At 41.4% G+C, this 15,236-nt stretch overlaps 1 protein-coding gene across 3 annotated transcripts in view; it reads left to right on the top strand.

Moving 5' to 3' along the window:
• The first annotated feature begins 7,838 nt into the window (after positions 1–7,838).
• Positions 7,839–15,236, top strand: part of Xkrx (XK related X-linked) — a 14,687-nt gene continuing 7,289 nt past the window's right edge. The window contains exons 1-3 of one of the 3 annotated variants that reach the window (XM_031368129.1): positions 7,840–8,230; positions 8,335–9,251; positions 13,853–14,121. In XM_031368129.1, coding sequence (XP_031223989.1) covers positions 8,917–9,251; positions 13,853–14,121 — 604 coding nt within the window. In that variant the 5' untranslated portion in view covers positions 7,840–8,230; positions 8,335–8,916. Of the gene's footprint in view, positions 9,252–12,317; positions 12,468–13,852; positions 14,122–15,236 lie in introns of those variants that run through there. The other 2 variants (XM_031368120.1, XM_031368136.1) reach the window with 2 other exon arrangements.

The raw sequence follows: 15,236 nt of genomic DNA, 5'->3' as shown, positions 1-15,236 counted from the left end.
TGAATTTTATAAACTTCACCCTCCATTCTTAGCTTTCAGTAAATGCCCTGTTTATAATATTTGTTTTAAAAGAAACAAAATGATGTTTTGGTTTTGTTTTCAGAAGTGTGGTAATTTATTTATTTTTTCATTTTTTATTTTTTTCTCATCTTCACACAACCTACAGTTATTTTGGGAAGGGGAACCTCAATTGAGAAATTGCTGCTATCAGATTCCCTGTAGGCAAGTATGTAGGACATTTTTTTAAATTAATGATTAATGTGAGAGGGCCCAGCCCAGCAGGAGGGGCACCACCCCTGGGCAGGTAGTTCTGGGGTGTATAAGAAAAGTATCTGTGTTTGACCCCGAGGAACAAGTCAATAAGCAGCATCTGTCCATGGCCTTCCCTTCGGTTCTTGCATCCAGGTTCTTGCATTGATTTGCTTTGGTGAAGGACTATAAGCTGTACAGTGAAATAAATCCTCTTCTCCCCTCAAGAGACCAGATTACATTCCCAGTTTCGGGCCTTCTCTCCCAACTCTTACCATGCTGTGTTATAACATGATACTTTTGATCTTTTCCTGTATAATCCAGAAGGTGCTTAGTTGTTAGCAACAGAAATTGATAACTACTTGGGGTAAAAAGCATGTATTGAAAGCATATTAAGTAGCTTACAGAATCACTGGTTGTGGTGGAGGATCAGCTTCCAGGCTATAAAACCAACATCATAAGAGCCACTGCTACTACCACATCTGTTGTTACACTCCGGTTCTCTGAGTAGTGAGTGGGTACCAGGATGGATGAGATATATAATGGATTTGTTGGTAGAAAACCCTATGACAGAAAATAGGGTGGGACCCTAGAGGTGTCTGAGAAAGCTGTTGGGACTACAATGTAAGTCTTAGTTTTATGAAGGAGGGCGGGCGAGACTGTTGGGTAGAAAGAGTATGAGAGTGATGTAAGTCTAATAAAATTATTGACTACATTGATTCAGAGTCCAATAACCAAAGTTACCTTTGGAACAGGTCTATATTTCTAAAAACTGGACTTGTTTGCTCACTTATTGAAGGGGGCAGTGTGGTCTCAGAGCAAAATAGTAAATGTTGATCATAACAACTAGGGTCATGGCTAACTGCACACCCTGCATTTGGAGAACTAGAAGGTGCATTTTCAGAATAGTCTCCAGCAAAGGTGTTTGATTGCTATAGGTCCCTGTCTTCCAATTCAAGGAAGCATCTGTGGATTATTGCTGTAGGTCACCGGCTCACAATTCAAGGAATGTATCACTGGATTATCTAACTCACATACCTGTGTCCTGATTGCAAAAGGGAATTGCTTTGCATCAGGATCTATTGAGCGTCTCCCGTAAGTAATAGAATTCAGATGGTAGACAGCAAGCTCCCGCAAAGGACAAATGCTCACTATACATACTCTCTATATGCTATGAACTCCTTAAGACCTTTGTCTTGTTCATTGTGAATTATAAATATTTACAAAAAAATAGAGTGTGTGTGCTTGTGTGTCTGGGTGTCTGGGTGTTTAGGTACATGTACCAAGCTCCTGGGACTAGAGGTCAGAGAACAACTTGAGGGAATCTTTTCTCTCCTTCTACTATGTATACTCTGGAGGTCAAATTCATATTGCCAGGCTTGACAGCTTGTGCCTTTACGCACTGACCTACCTTGCTAGTCCATAAATTATCAACTTGCGACAGAGACTTGTTATATATCCCAGGGTGGTTTGGAACTTGTTACTTAGCTCAAGCTGGCCTGAAACTCACAATATTTTTGCTTCAGCCTCCAAAGTGCTGAGGTTATAAGTATGTGCTACCATGCGCAAACATTTTGAATGTGCACATGTTCAAAAAAGTTTATTGAAATAATTGCATGACTATAGGCAAGTGATAGTCAAATGCTCTTCCACAATCAGTTGATCATTCAATCAAGGAAGCTAGCTACCAAATAAATGCAAATTAAAATCTAGAAGGGTGGCTATAATCAATATTGGTAATAGTTGTTGGAAACATGGGGAAACTGAGATTTATATATACAGTTGGTGGAAATATAAAATGATGAAATTATTTTGGAAACATCTGGCCATTTCTTGAAAAGAAATAAATGGAAAATGATAAGAGGAAGACATTGGATGTCAACCTCTGGCCTTCACATGTATGCATGCATGCATACATGTACCCACATGTGCACACAAACACATACCCCACACACACACACACAAATAAAAGAAAACACATCATAGCTGGAGAAATAGCTCAGCAATTAGGAGAAACTGTCGCTCTTCCAGAAGACCTAGGCTTGATCCCCAACACCATCATGGTGGCTCACAATCATCTGTAGTTCTAGTTTCAGGGGGATCCAATGCCCACTTCTTGACTTCAAGGGCACCAGGCATGCACATGGTACACAGACATATATGAAGGGGAAAATCCATATACACAAAATTTAAAAAGGAAACTTACATCCATTCAAAAACTTGTACACAAATGTTTCTAATTGTTTTATTCATGACAGCCAAAAGAATGGAAACAATCCTGTGTTCTGTGACCATTTTAAATTTGTATATATCTCTTCTCTCTCTCTCTCTCTCTCTCTCTCTCTCTCTCTCTCTCTCTCTCTCTCTCTTTCGGTGTAGGGGTTGGGGTTGGAGGTGGGGGTGTGTTCCTGTCCTCTGTGTGTGTGTGAGAGAGAGAGAACATGTGCATTTGCCTCATGAAGACAGTTTTGGAGAGTCTGTTCTTTCCTTTCACCATGGAATCTGCACATCAAACTTAAGTTTTCAGATGCACATGATGAATACATTTACTTGCCAGGCCATCTCAACTGCCCAACAGTTGGTTTTACATGGCAACTTTGACAGGCTATGATAACCAGTTGCTTGGTCAAACATCTGTGTAGATATTTCTGTGAAATTTTTTTCAGTTGTGAGTAACATTTAATCACTGTGGTTGAACAAAGCCTGTTACCCTCCATATTGTGACTGGATCTTATCAATTCATGAAAGACCTGAAGAGAAGAGGCTAGCATCTCCCAAAGAAGCCCAGGGTTGTGCTTGAGCTTCTAACCTTTGGACTGGGTATTAAAACATTAACTCTTCCCTATTTTTCAGACTGCTACCCTGCCCTGAATTTCAGACCTACCAGCAACTCCAGTTGACCTTATTTCTTGGTGGCGTATTTGTACAATGGAATGTTACTCATCTTAAAGGAATGCTGATTCATGCTACAATGTGGATGACCCTTGAGCATACCATAGGAAGTAAAAGAAGCCATAAAAGGTCACACATATTGTACAAGTCCATGAAATGCTCATGCTTTGATCTGGATGTAATTTGAGTGTTTCCCAGGTTTTCATGTACTGAAATTAATCCCTATCATGAAGTATGAAGAGTTTGGAAACATAATCTAATTATGGTGTTTAGAGTCTCCAGGGAGTAAGTGATTGGGATTAGATAAGACATTAGAGAGTGGGCTGGTGAGATGGCTCAGCGGTTAAGAGCACTGACTGCTCTTCCAGAGGTCATGAGTTCAAATCCCAGCAACCACATGGTGGCTCACAATCATCCATAATGAGATCTGACGCCCTCTTGTGGTATGTCTGAAGACAGCTACAGTGTACTTACATATAATAAATCTTTAAAAAAAATTAAAAAAAAAAGACATTAGAGTGGAGGCTCCAGGATGGGCACACAGATGCATGACACACTCACTGTTTCTTCCAATGCTGTCACCTGTGCCACCTGGAAACACTACTGGCAAGGAAGCCATCATCAGATATGACCCATCTCCTTTCAATCAGAACTAATAGCAAAAATAAATTCATTTCCTGCATAAATCACTGAATCTGTCGTATAGTACTATTGGCAAAAGAAATGGATGAATATCGTCTAGAATAGGCAAATATATTGAGATGGAAAGTACATTAGTAGTTGCTTCATCTAAAAAAGGTTAATGTGGGATGGGTGTTTAATGGATATTGGCTTCTTTGAGGGAGTGAAGTAATATTCTGGAACTAGATTATTGTAATGAATAAATGGCTTTGAACTAAAACTGCTAAACTATGTACTTTACATAGTTGTATTATATGGCATGTGAATTATATTTCAAAGTTACTATTTTAAAAATCAGTAATATCCATTATGTACTTTCTCCTCTCTTACCTCCACCAGGCAGTGTTGCCAGCTGCCTGGCAACACCACCCGTATTTCCGTGCTACATTTTGTGAGAGCACTTCTTTCTCTTCAAAGCTAATTTAAACATTCACTTTAACTACATTTTTTCCATTGTAATTAGTTTTTTAAGTATAATGCCAGGGGTAAGGTTGTAGAGTGGACACACCCATGTTTTGAATTCAGGCTCAGATCCTATCTGTGGGTGATACTAATGAGGGAGTAGGCTACCAACTGAAAAGCCGGAATCTTCATACTTAAAAGAGTATATACAAAAAATGAGGAGGGGGTGAGAGGGAGGAAGGAAGGGAGGGAGGGAGGAAGGAAGGGAGGAAGGAAGGGAGGAAGGAAGGAAGGAAAGAAGAACTAGAGGATACATGATTGGTTTTTTGCCTTAGATAGCTTTTAAGGATTCTGCAGCCAAAAATGAGCATTCTATAGAAGGAAGCCACCCTTCTATTCTAGCTATTGATCTTCTCTAACCAACGCCTTTCAGAGATTGGTACTCTGTGAGTGCTCTATCAGCCTCCCGCTGCGCATTACTTTCTTTCCTCTCTTCTTCCCTTGTGCCCTTATGAGCACTGCTCCTGGAAGGCCTATGAACAATCTTCTGGCTATAGTGGCTTGGCATGTTCAACACAGTTCCCAAGCATCGCATGGTTTGAGGGGTTTTTAATGCTGTAAAGATGCCAAGAGCTTTTATACAAGGTAACTTTTAGACTCATACTGAGTTGTGGACAGGGTGTGGGTAAGGAGTCAGAGCTCCAGCCTCCCCTTTTTGTACAATTCTGATGCTTTACAAAGGGAGAAATTGACCCTTGAACACTACATAGAATTCAGAGGACCACCTATGGGCTTCATTTCACTAAACTAGCTCTTGAGAGATCTGTGCTTTATAGGGGAAGGGACTTCTGGGTCTCAGCAGTCTAATTACTGTCAGCATTTTCAGTGTCCCTTGTCCTAAGAAGGGTAGAGTTGCCCAAAGAATTTGACTGATTTGTGATAGCTAATCTTGATTGTCAAGGATCTAGATTCGCTGAGAAGACAAGTGTCTGGGTGTGTCTGTGAGGAACTATTTGAAGTTAACGGGATGCAAAGACCTGCCTCCTGTGGATGATAGCATTCTATGGAGTGGGGTCTTGGACTGAATAAAAAGGAGAAAGTGAGCTGAGCACACACACTCATCGCTCTCTCCTTCCTGACTGTGGTTGTTATATGGCCAGCTGCCTCCTTGCTCTTGCTGCCAGGATGGACTGTATCCCCTAGAACTGCAAGCCCAAATGAATCCTTCCTCCCTTAAGTTGCTTTTGTTGGGTATCTTACCACAGCAATATCTAATATACCAATGGATCAAAGGATGTTAGAAACAGGGACACTCTCTGTTAGCTTCTTCCAGTAGGGCAAAGGAACAGGGAAATAAGAGACCAAAGGATTTAGTGACCTAGAGTGCCAGAGAGTCTTAAGACTGAAAATAGAGAAGCTGGTTGATGAGAGGAATCAGATGTCAGGAAATGTACACGTTTATACCAGCCCTGGTGGAATCCAATAAAAGTCTAATAGGAGTTCTAACCTTAAGATCCTATAATAATTTAGTTGGAACATAAAAATTAATATGCTTGAAATGACTTGTAATTTGAGACTAAAATGTGGTGCTGACAAAAAACAAAACAAAACAAACAAACAAAAAACAACTGCCCGAGAAAGGACAGCTTCATGGATTGACATCCTCTGTGAGCTCAATGGGTGAAGAAGACTGCATCCTCAGCCAAAGGATCGTTTGCTCCACTTATAATGGCTACCGCATTCGAGTTGAGTCTGACTGGGTTCTTCCTAGCTTCACGGAGGAAGTAAGGGGAGGAAGCTTCATCATCATCATTTGTTGATCATCACTGCCATTGAGAGCCACACTAAACATCCACTAGGCATCTTTCTTGTGTTTCTATTTCTGCTAGGAAGGCAGAGAAAATGGAGTTTAAGGACTCATACAACAGAGTGTGTGGTGTGTACAGATGGCACAAGGAAAGGAAAACGAGGGTAGGGGAAATTACAAATGGCTTGCCAGGGTTAAAGGTGACCGTTGAAAGAAGATCAGTACTTGGACTAGTGGAGAAAAGGATGAAGTGGGCTGTACATAGCATCAGCGAGGCACAGAATGTGGGGGTGAGCAGGATGAGTATGGCCAAGTGAGCAAACCGGCTGGACTGGTGCAAAAGGTGTGCAGTATGGCAGCGTGGGTGACTGAAATTATAGAGAAGCAGTGGTGATTACAGAGAGCTTTGGCTGTCAGACAGAATAACCAGTCATTTGGAAACAAAACAGGAAGACTTTGTAACACTGTGGATTTGGGGGAGTAGTGAAGAAGACATGGGGCACAATGCAGAAAGGCAGAAAGAACATTGCAATTTTATCCTACAGTCTTTATAGCTTTTCTGTGTTTGGATGACTAATTCACTATTCTACTGAAGCCTTGTAAGCTGCTTGCTAAAGCAGGTGACAAAAAAGAGAGTAAGAAAGAAAGGAAGGAAGGAAGGAAAAAGAAAGAAAGAAAGAAAGAAAGAAAGAAAGAAAGAAAGAAAGAAAGAAAGAAAGATAGAAAAAGAAAAAGCAGGTGTCACACACTCTTTAGTCCTAACTCTTGGAAGGCAGAGAGGCAGGTGGACGTCTGTGAGTCTGAGGCCAGCCTGGTCTACAGAGTGAGACCTTGTCTCAAAAAAACAAACAAAATCACAACCTCCCTCCAAACCAATAAAAATAAATTTAAACAAAAGGGAAATAGCACAAAGAGATTGTGTACCATGTACTGGCAGACAGGGCAGCCATCCTCCAGTTAAACCTCCTAAGCCATCAACATTTTTAAAGAATTTGTTCTCAGTAGTATCACCTCCTTAGAGAGGCCACAAAAGAGGAAGTAAGAGCCTCGAGGCAACCAGATGGGCCTCAGAAGACAAGCTTTCCAAGTGGAATCTGTCCTCCAGTTGGCCCTGGGGAAAGGAGGGGCAATTGAGGGAACTTCCATAGACAAACACAGACACACAGACGCAAACACAATAAATGACAAAGACCAAGTATCTTGAGGCCATCTTTTTTTTTTTTTTTTTCTGCTCTCTGGTCACTCCTCCTCCCTCCCTCCCATAGATTCCTTTTGCTGACACGGGGTCGGCTACATTTATATTACCCTGAGGCAGATGTTTTCCTTTTTTTTTTTTTCTTTTGGGGTTTAGGATTATGCAAACGAAGCACGAAAACAAAAGCCCAGTGAGGTGGGGGAGGATCGCCCTTACAAACGGAGGCAATTTTAAGCGCTCCTTAAGACACCCCTCTCCGGTGGTTACTAACTGCCCTCGTGGCTGTTTAGAATTTGGCATCTTTTCAGAGCCTTTTAACCAAAGACCTAAAAGTTTCTTCTAAAGTTTCTTCTAAAGCTTCTGTCCTGGCCTCATTTGATAAGAGCAGAAATCAAGGAATATATATGCTTTCAGCATCAGTAGGCTGGCTCTGAGTTTTGATCTCTATCTGAGTCAATCTTCCCTTTGCTGTTTACAGACTTAACCTGAATGGGAAACCTCTGACCCAATTCCCACTTAGGTTCCCGCTTTTCTGATATTATCTGGAGGGCAATAGGACCTGGGGAGGTTCAACCCTGCGGCCAAGGGAGACACACCTGCCTAACTGCGTGGGTTGAGCAAGTGTGGGAGCGTGCTACTTTAGCTAGCTGTGGAGGGCGGGGTAGAAGTGGGTGCATGCTGCTGCTCCGGGAGAAGAGGAAAAGCTGTGGCTCCCTCCTGGATCCCGAGGTCATGGTGAGACATACTGCTGAAGACTGTCGCAGGCTCCTTTTGTGTTGCGCCTCGCTACCTGGAGCATCCTTTGGCTATTCTTCTTGGAACTCTGGCTTATTTTGTTTTGCCCGGCTGTCTCTCCCACTCGCCCGGCCAACGCCACCACCACCCCACCTAAGTCATCCAGGTGCCATAGTTACCAAAGCTCAGGACCTGCTGTAACTTCTCAAACTGTGCCTTTTGGTAGCAAAGTGTCTCCGCGAAGACACCCCTCCAGCATCTTCTATCAGGTACCACGCATCATTGGGGACAGTGGCATTACTTTGGCCCCCAACCAGGCGGTCTTAGGGGCGGGGCTTGGAGAACCTACTTGAGAACATTTGCCTCCCTACAGGTCCCGAGAGAGCTCTGCTGAGCCCGCGAGCAGGCTAGCTCATAGGCACAAGCTAGCAGCTGGTTGGATGGATACCTAGGTGCTAAACTGAATCTTTGACAAGACACCCAGGCTGCGCTCCCTCTTCTACCTTGGCTTAGTTCTCTGCAGACTTGAGAGGATACAGTAATGAAGCTGCTGAGTGTGTGATGTGCCTCCTCAAAGTGGCTACTCCCCTGCCTGGGGGACTGTGAAAAGAGGCTCGGGGGAAACAGCTGTTCCTTGCCTTTTCACACGCCTGGAACTAGACACCAGACTCAGTGCTGGAGTGCTTGTCCAAGTTTCTTAGCACATATGTCGAAGATTGAATTCCAGGGCCAATCACGAGTGAAGTTCAAAGAACTACTCCTGGACTCTCCATTCCAGACTCTCGAGTTGAGTCTAGAAGTGAGGTGTCTCCTGTTCTGACTTGTTGGTCTTCATTCAGTGACTCTACTAGCCACGGTCCACCTGACTGATCCTTGGACAGCAGTGGCTACGGGCTCTCTTTTTGGGATGGATGACGAAGAGCTCTGAACTCCAGACAATAAGAGAGTTTCAACAATGGACAGAGTTTATGAAATTCCTGAGGAGCCAAATGTGGTTCCTATTTCATCTCTGGAAGAAGATGTCATCCGTGGGCCTAACCCACGCTTTACCTTCCCATTCAGTATCCTCTTCTCCACCTTTTTGTACTGTGGAGAGGCTGCATCTGCTTTGTATATGGTTAGAATTTACCGAAAGAATAATGAAACCTACTGGATGACGTACACATTTTCCTTTTTCATGTTTTCATCTATCATGGTTCAGTTGACCCTCATTTTTGTCCACAGAGACCTGGCCAAAGATAGACCACTATCATTATTTATGCATCTAATCCTCTTAGGACCTGTTATCAGGTGAGCATTTTTAAATCTCTACCCAACCAACCCTCTTCAAACAGGTACAGGGGAGGATGAGGCTAATGTTTATATGGCTGATACTGTGCTTCTAATCTAAATCATTCTTCCATTCCTCCTTACTCCATTTTCCTGACTACTGTCCCCCAAACCTTGTCTGAAATCTTGGGTATCACCATAGTGACTCTGTGACATGGATATGTGTTCAAAATCCATGAATGCTGTCACCAATAAGACTTGATTAGACAATTCTTACTGAGTTTGTGTTGTGAAAACAAGTATGGCACCAACAAATGTAGTCACCTTGTGCTCTCGAGCTATAGCTACAGAGTGATGATTTTTCCCTTTAGTTGGATGAAACCGAGGGTGGTGAGCATGCTATGGAAGTGTTGTTTCACTGAGCTAGCCTCCAGAGTCTATAATTTGAATTCTGCCATTTTAGACGTTCTATGAATGAATAAATATTTATTCCTGCCTTCATTCATTCTGAAATTTAGTTTTAGCACCTTGGACTTCTTAAGATGGCTTTTTTTTTTGGCCATTTTCAAATTTTCTAGAGTTAGTTGACATCTGGAAAGCACTTTATGTAATAGGAGGTAGCAAGCTGGTACTATACAACTCAATGAAGTTGTTTTCGCTATTGATAGATCACTTTCTTGCTTATTTCTTGTTATGTTGCTGCAGTCAATATACACAGATTGGAAGGACCGAGGTAGTGCACCTTTGTCTGGAGTTAGTAGCAAAGAGCGCTAGTATCTGGTATTCCCATTCAGACTGCTGCAAGCAAGATGAGAACATTCTTAATTTGTAGGGAGACAGGCATCTATGCCCACAGACTCATCTAGATGCTATGGGGTTTCATTGTAGAGAAATATTGCATAACTTATGAGGTCAGGAGGGAGGAATGGATCAAGTTTGTCATGACCGTAAGAGAGACAAACATCTGTAGAGAGCTGAGGAATGTGGGTCACAGTGTTGGTGTTGTAATCACAATAGGAAGATCACTCATCAGAGATCTAAAACAACTGTAAAACGTATTAAGAGTGGGACCCCCTATTAATGAAATGTATTATCTGTGAATATATTTCTGTTTGTCAATTGATTTTATTGAGAATATATATATATATATATTTGTCAATTATATTTCCATAAATCTGGAAAATGTTTATCAATATTGTTTTAAACAACGAGGAACTGGTTAGGTTGTAGGCTGAGCTATCTTTACAAAGCAGTGACTCTAAGTTTGGTCTTCCTCCTGTTATTCACGAGTTGTATGGCCTCAGTGGTAACTCTTAAAGATGCCATGGGCCTCAGTTTCTTCATCATCTGTAAAATGAATGCGTTAGGCTAGACTTTGTGTTCCAAATCCAACTGCTCACAGGGGCTATGTGTAAACTATAAATGAGCAAAGTAGGCCAAGTATTAGAGAATAGTCTCACATGTGAAATAAATGGAAACAAAGTCTCAGTGTTAATGAAATGGAATATCATGGCAAATTTGAATCTGGGGTGTGCCTGTCTAAGAGGCAGCCACTTCGAAACTCTATTTGTTTTTGTTTTTGTTTTTTCGAGACAGGGTTTCTCTGTGTAGCCTTGGCTGTCCTGGAACTCACTCTGTAGAACAGGCTAGCCTCGAACTCAGAAATCCACCTGCCTCTGCCTCCCAAGTGCTGGGATTAAAGGCGTGTGCCACCACTGCCCGGCCACTTCGAAAGTCTAATTCACTGTTTCTATGTTGGCATTCAGACTCGATATTGATGGATCTAATTTTGAGGAGAAGTTAGTTCCTAAGACAGGGTTTTATGTGATATTTCATGATTTTAAATTTGGCAACTTACTAAAAGAAAAAAGAAAGAGAGAAAGAAAAAAAAATGCAGTATGAGCCATTCTATATACCTAATGTGCAGATGTGACTCAGATGGCCATATGTAACTTGATCTAATATTACTTTCCTGTTCAAATTTTTGAAGATAGCTGTAAAAGGAACACTTTATCTTTAACTTGGAACCATGGAATTTCAAGATGTCACTACTACGGACTCAAGAAAACAAATTTTTGGTCCTTTTCAAAATGCAGTATACCAAATTAGCAACTGAAGAGGATGCGAGCACCTAGCTCTCAGCCCTCAGTTTTTACTTCCTTTTTTTTTTTTTTGTTTGTGGCCTTCTAAGCTGTTTTTCACTTTGCTCTATATAAAGCGTTGTTCACTGTTTTTCAGTTTTGTCGTTCAGTTTGTACTGCACATGGATTGAGCAGCATTTAGAACCCCAGTTACACTAGTTCCACAGCTGGAAGAATAATGGATTTTATTGAGAATTTTTATATATATTTGAGACTTTCCTATATACATACTGTATATATCATTTCTATCTCTCGTCCCTCTAACTCCTTCCATGTCTCCTCACTCCCTTTCAAGTTCATCATTCCTTGACTCTAAGTATTTTATATATATATATGTATATATATTATATAAACAACAATATAGTATAATAAAAATATAGTATAATAATATAAATAATAACACTTCTTGAGTCCATTTAGTGTTACTCATATGTGTATGTACTTAAGGCTGCCCCTCAATAACCATTAATTACCTGTAGTTCTTTAGAAGGATTATTGTAAACTCACATATTATACTATTTATACACCTATTTTCAAGGCCCATCCCATCCCTGTGTTCATTAGGTAAGAGTTTTATTACTGGTACTACACAAATGAAGCTGTGTTTAGGGCATGGCTGTCTTACTTGAAATGCAGACATGCTTCTGGAAATCTATGTGCTCTGGTTCACTGTAGCTCAGGAGTAAGCAACACACCCTTACCTAAACTAGCAAACAGCCTCACGTATAGACTCATAGGCGGAAGACTTCATGCCGCTGCCCCAATAGTTTGTTAAACAATAGTATGGATGGGCTTGAAATTAGACATTTTCCCCTAAGTAGGGAAAGTTGCAGTTTCTTTTCTTCCCTTTCTTTTTCTCACCCAGGTTTGTCTATGAAAAGTGGACTTTTCAGGGCTGGGAAGATGGCTCAGTGGATAAAGCAGTTGCTGTGCACACATGAAGATTTGAGTTTAGGTCCCCAGAACCCATATACAGCTGGACCTCTGTTCCTAGTACTCTTACAGAGATGGGAGGGAAAGATAAGAGAATCCCCAGAAGCTTGTGGGCCAGCTAGCCTGGTGAACACAAAGAGTACCACCTCAAACAAGAGGGAAGGTAAGGACCAATACCCAAGACTGTCCTTTGATCCCTACATACACAAACTGTGGCACATGTATGCCTCACTACACACACACACACACACACACACACACACACACCATGTGCATGAAAGTAGAAATTTCTCCTGTACATATTGGAGAAGTACATATGAAAAAAATTCCAGGGGATCCTGTGGAAAATGGCAGCCAGTACCTTATATTCTATACCTTTCCACTAAGAGTCAAAGCTTAGAAAGCACATCAGTCCTGAACTTGTCTTTACTGTTTTCCTGTGAGCCACTCCAGTCTCATCTTCTGCCATTTCCCACCTGCTTTCTCTTTTTTCATGCTTATTCTTTCATTTGCTCAGCAACTGTTGACCAAATTCCCACTATGTGACAAGAGCTGGAAGCAAGATAACTAGAGCCTCTGCCCTCAATCTATTGGAGATGCTTTCTTAATTTCTACTACAAATACTCTTGTCAAAAATGGTTAAGTTTTCATTCTTTTCAGGGTAAGTGTGGGGTGGGGCAGCAAGGGTGCAGTAACTCAGGTGTAGCAAAACAGCATGTACTAGTTGCTTTTTGTCTTCTGTTTACCACATGAGAACTGCCAGAGGCTTTTGATTTCCTTGGGGGAAGTGTGGGAGGATAACAGCAGGAAGTCAGCTCTCAGCAAGATTTCAAGGGCAATAGGCGCTGGTAAGGTTATTTTCTTCATAAAGAAAGAAAGAATCAGGTTTAAAGGGGATCTCTCCCCAAGAAGAGGCACGCATAAAAAGAGAGAGAGAGAGAGAGAGAGAGAGAGAGAGAGAGAGAGAGAGAGAGAGAGAGGGAAGGAGGGAGGGAGGGAGAGAGAGAGAGAGAGAGAGAGAGAGAGAGAGAGAGAGAGAGATAATGTCTTCTTGGAAAAGCAGAACCTAAGACTCTCAATTATGAAGCTGACTGCATTTTATTAAAGAGTGTTTGAATTTAGGAATTTAAGGTCTTGTGAAACCTAGGGCCTTTGGAGTCCTCGTCTCTCTCTCCAAAATAGTATTTCTTAATACCGTTGTATTTGAGGCACATTTAAAAAACCACAGACATATTTTTGAGGAGATAAAACAATTCCTTCACTACAAAGTATTTCTGAAATGTTGTTCTTAGACCAGTGAGTGACGAGAGACACAGAGAGAGAGAGAGAGAGAGAGAGAGAGAGAGAGAGAGAGATCTTAGACTCAAGTGACTTATACAAGGTATGGCCAACCCTTTGTTTCAATGTGTAATGGACAGAAGAAAGAAAATGCCTAATAATAATAATAATAATAATAATAATAATAATACTCCCAGATTTTTCCTTTTATGACACCTTCCTCTCTTGGGACAATTTTAGCTAAATTCCCATGATGCTTTACTCCCGCAGATGTTTGGAGGCCATGATTAAATACCTTACACTGTGGAAGAAAGAGGGGCAGGAGGAGCCATATGTCAGCCTCACCCGAAAGAAGATGCTAATAGATGGCCAAGAGGTGCTGATAGAATGGGAGGTGGGCCACTCCATCCGGACCCTGGCTATGCACCGCAATGCCTACAAACGTATGTCACAGATTCAAGCCTTCTTGGGCTCAGTGCCCCAGCTGACCTATCAGCTATATGTGACTCTGATCTCTGCAGAAGTCCCCCTGGGTAGAGGTGAGTGGGGTCAAGAGAAGGGAGGGCTCTGTTTAAATCAAGAGTGTTAGAAGTCTAGTCCTGAAGTGTCCAATATACTAGCTATTAGCCTCATGTGCAATTTGAAGGAAGAAAAAAAACCTACATTAAAGCACATTTTCTTAGTAGTGATGTTCATATTTCAAATGCCCAATAACCGTCTCTGGTTAATAACTTAACCAGAGGTTTACAATGCTTTTGAAGTCTCTTAGGCAGCACTAAAACTTATGAAGGCAGACACGTCAGACCTGCTAGAATTATTAAACTGGGATAATCGGTGTTTAAATTAAAATTTTTACAAACACATTGTCTCGTCACCGTAGCAGTCAGAAAAACAAGAAGAATGAAAACTTTCCCTTGTCACCTGTGTATACACAGGGTTGCTATTGCTTAATTTGTTTAGAGATGGGCACCTTTAGAGTAAAGACTCTCAAATATGTCTGTATATCACAGTCATATGGGAAGTTTTATTTTTCTTTCTTTTTTGTTTTTATGATGGGATCTCACTTTCCAGGCTATATTCCATTATATAGCCCAGGCTAACTCATGGCAATCCTGCTGTGCTTCCCAAGTGCTGGGAGTATAGATAAGAACCGACATACCTGATTTGGAAGGTTCTTTTAAAAAAATTTACCTTCACTCCTCAGACCCAAACTGATCACAGAGTGTGGGGAAGCCAGGAATCTGCATCTGTATAAAGTACCCTAGCGGATCCTAGTTAGTTTCATTAAAGAACCACAGATGTACTCATTTCCTCCCATGGTAGCAGAGAGACAGAAGGGGGTGGGGGGTAGATACAGGTCAGTCAGGCCTGCTCCAAGGACTGACCTTCTTTCTTGATGATTTCTGGAGGAAGTTATAAGGCAGCCACTGACAAAAATTCCTAATCGTAATAAGATGAATCTCTACGTAAGACTTCTCTAGCAGAGGCCTTGACTCTCAAGGTCAAGATCAAATCTTGTGAATGGATTTTACCAGCCCAGGTTTGCTTCATCTGGTTGGGCAAATACAGCTTTAGATGTGGGTAGAGTTTTCTTTTCTTTTCTTTTCTTTTCTTTTCTTTTCTTTTCTTTTCTTTTCTTTTCTTTTCTTTTCTT

This window comes from Mastomys coucha, chromosome X (genome assembly GCF_008632895.1).
Source record: "Mastomys coucha isolate ucsf_1 chromosome X, UCSF_Mcou_1, whole genome shotgun sequence".
In the NCBI taxonomy this organism is placed as follows: domain Eukaryota; kingdom Metazoa; phylum Chordata; class Mammalia; order Rodentia; family Muridae; genus Mastomys; species Mastomys coucha.
Note: the sequence above shows the minus strand (reverse complement) of the source record. Positions and strands in the feature narration are given on the sequence as shown.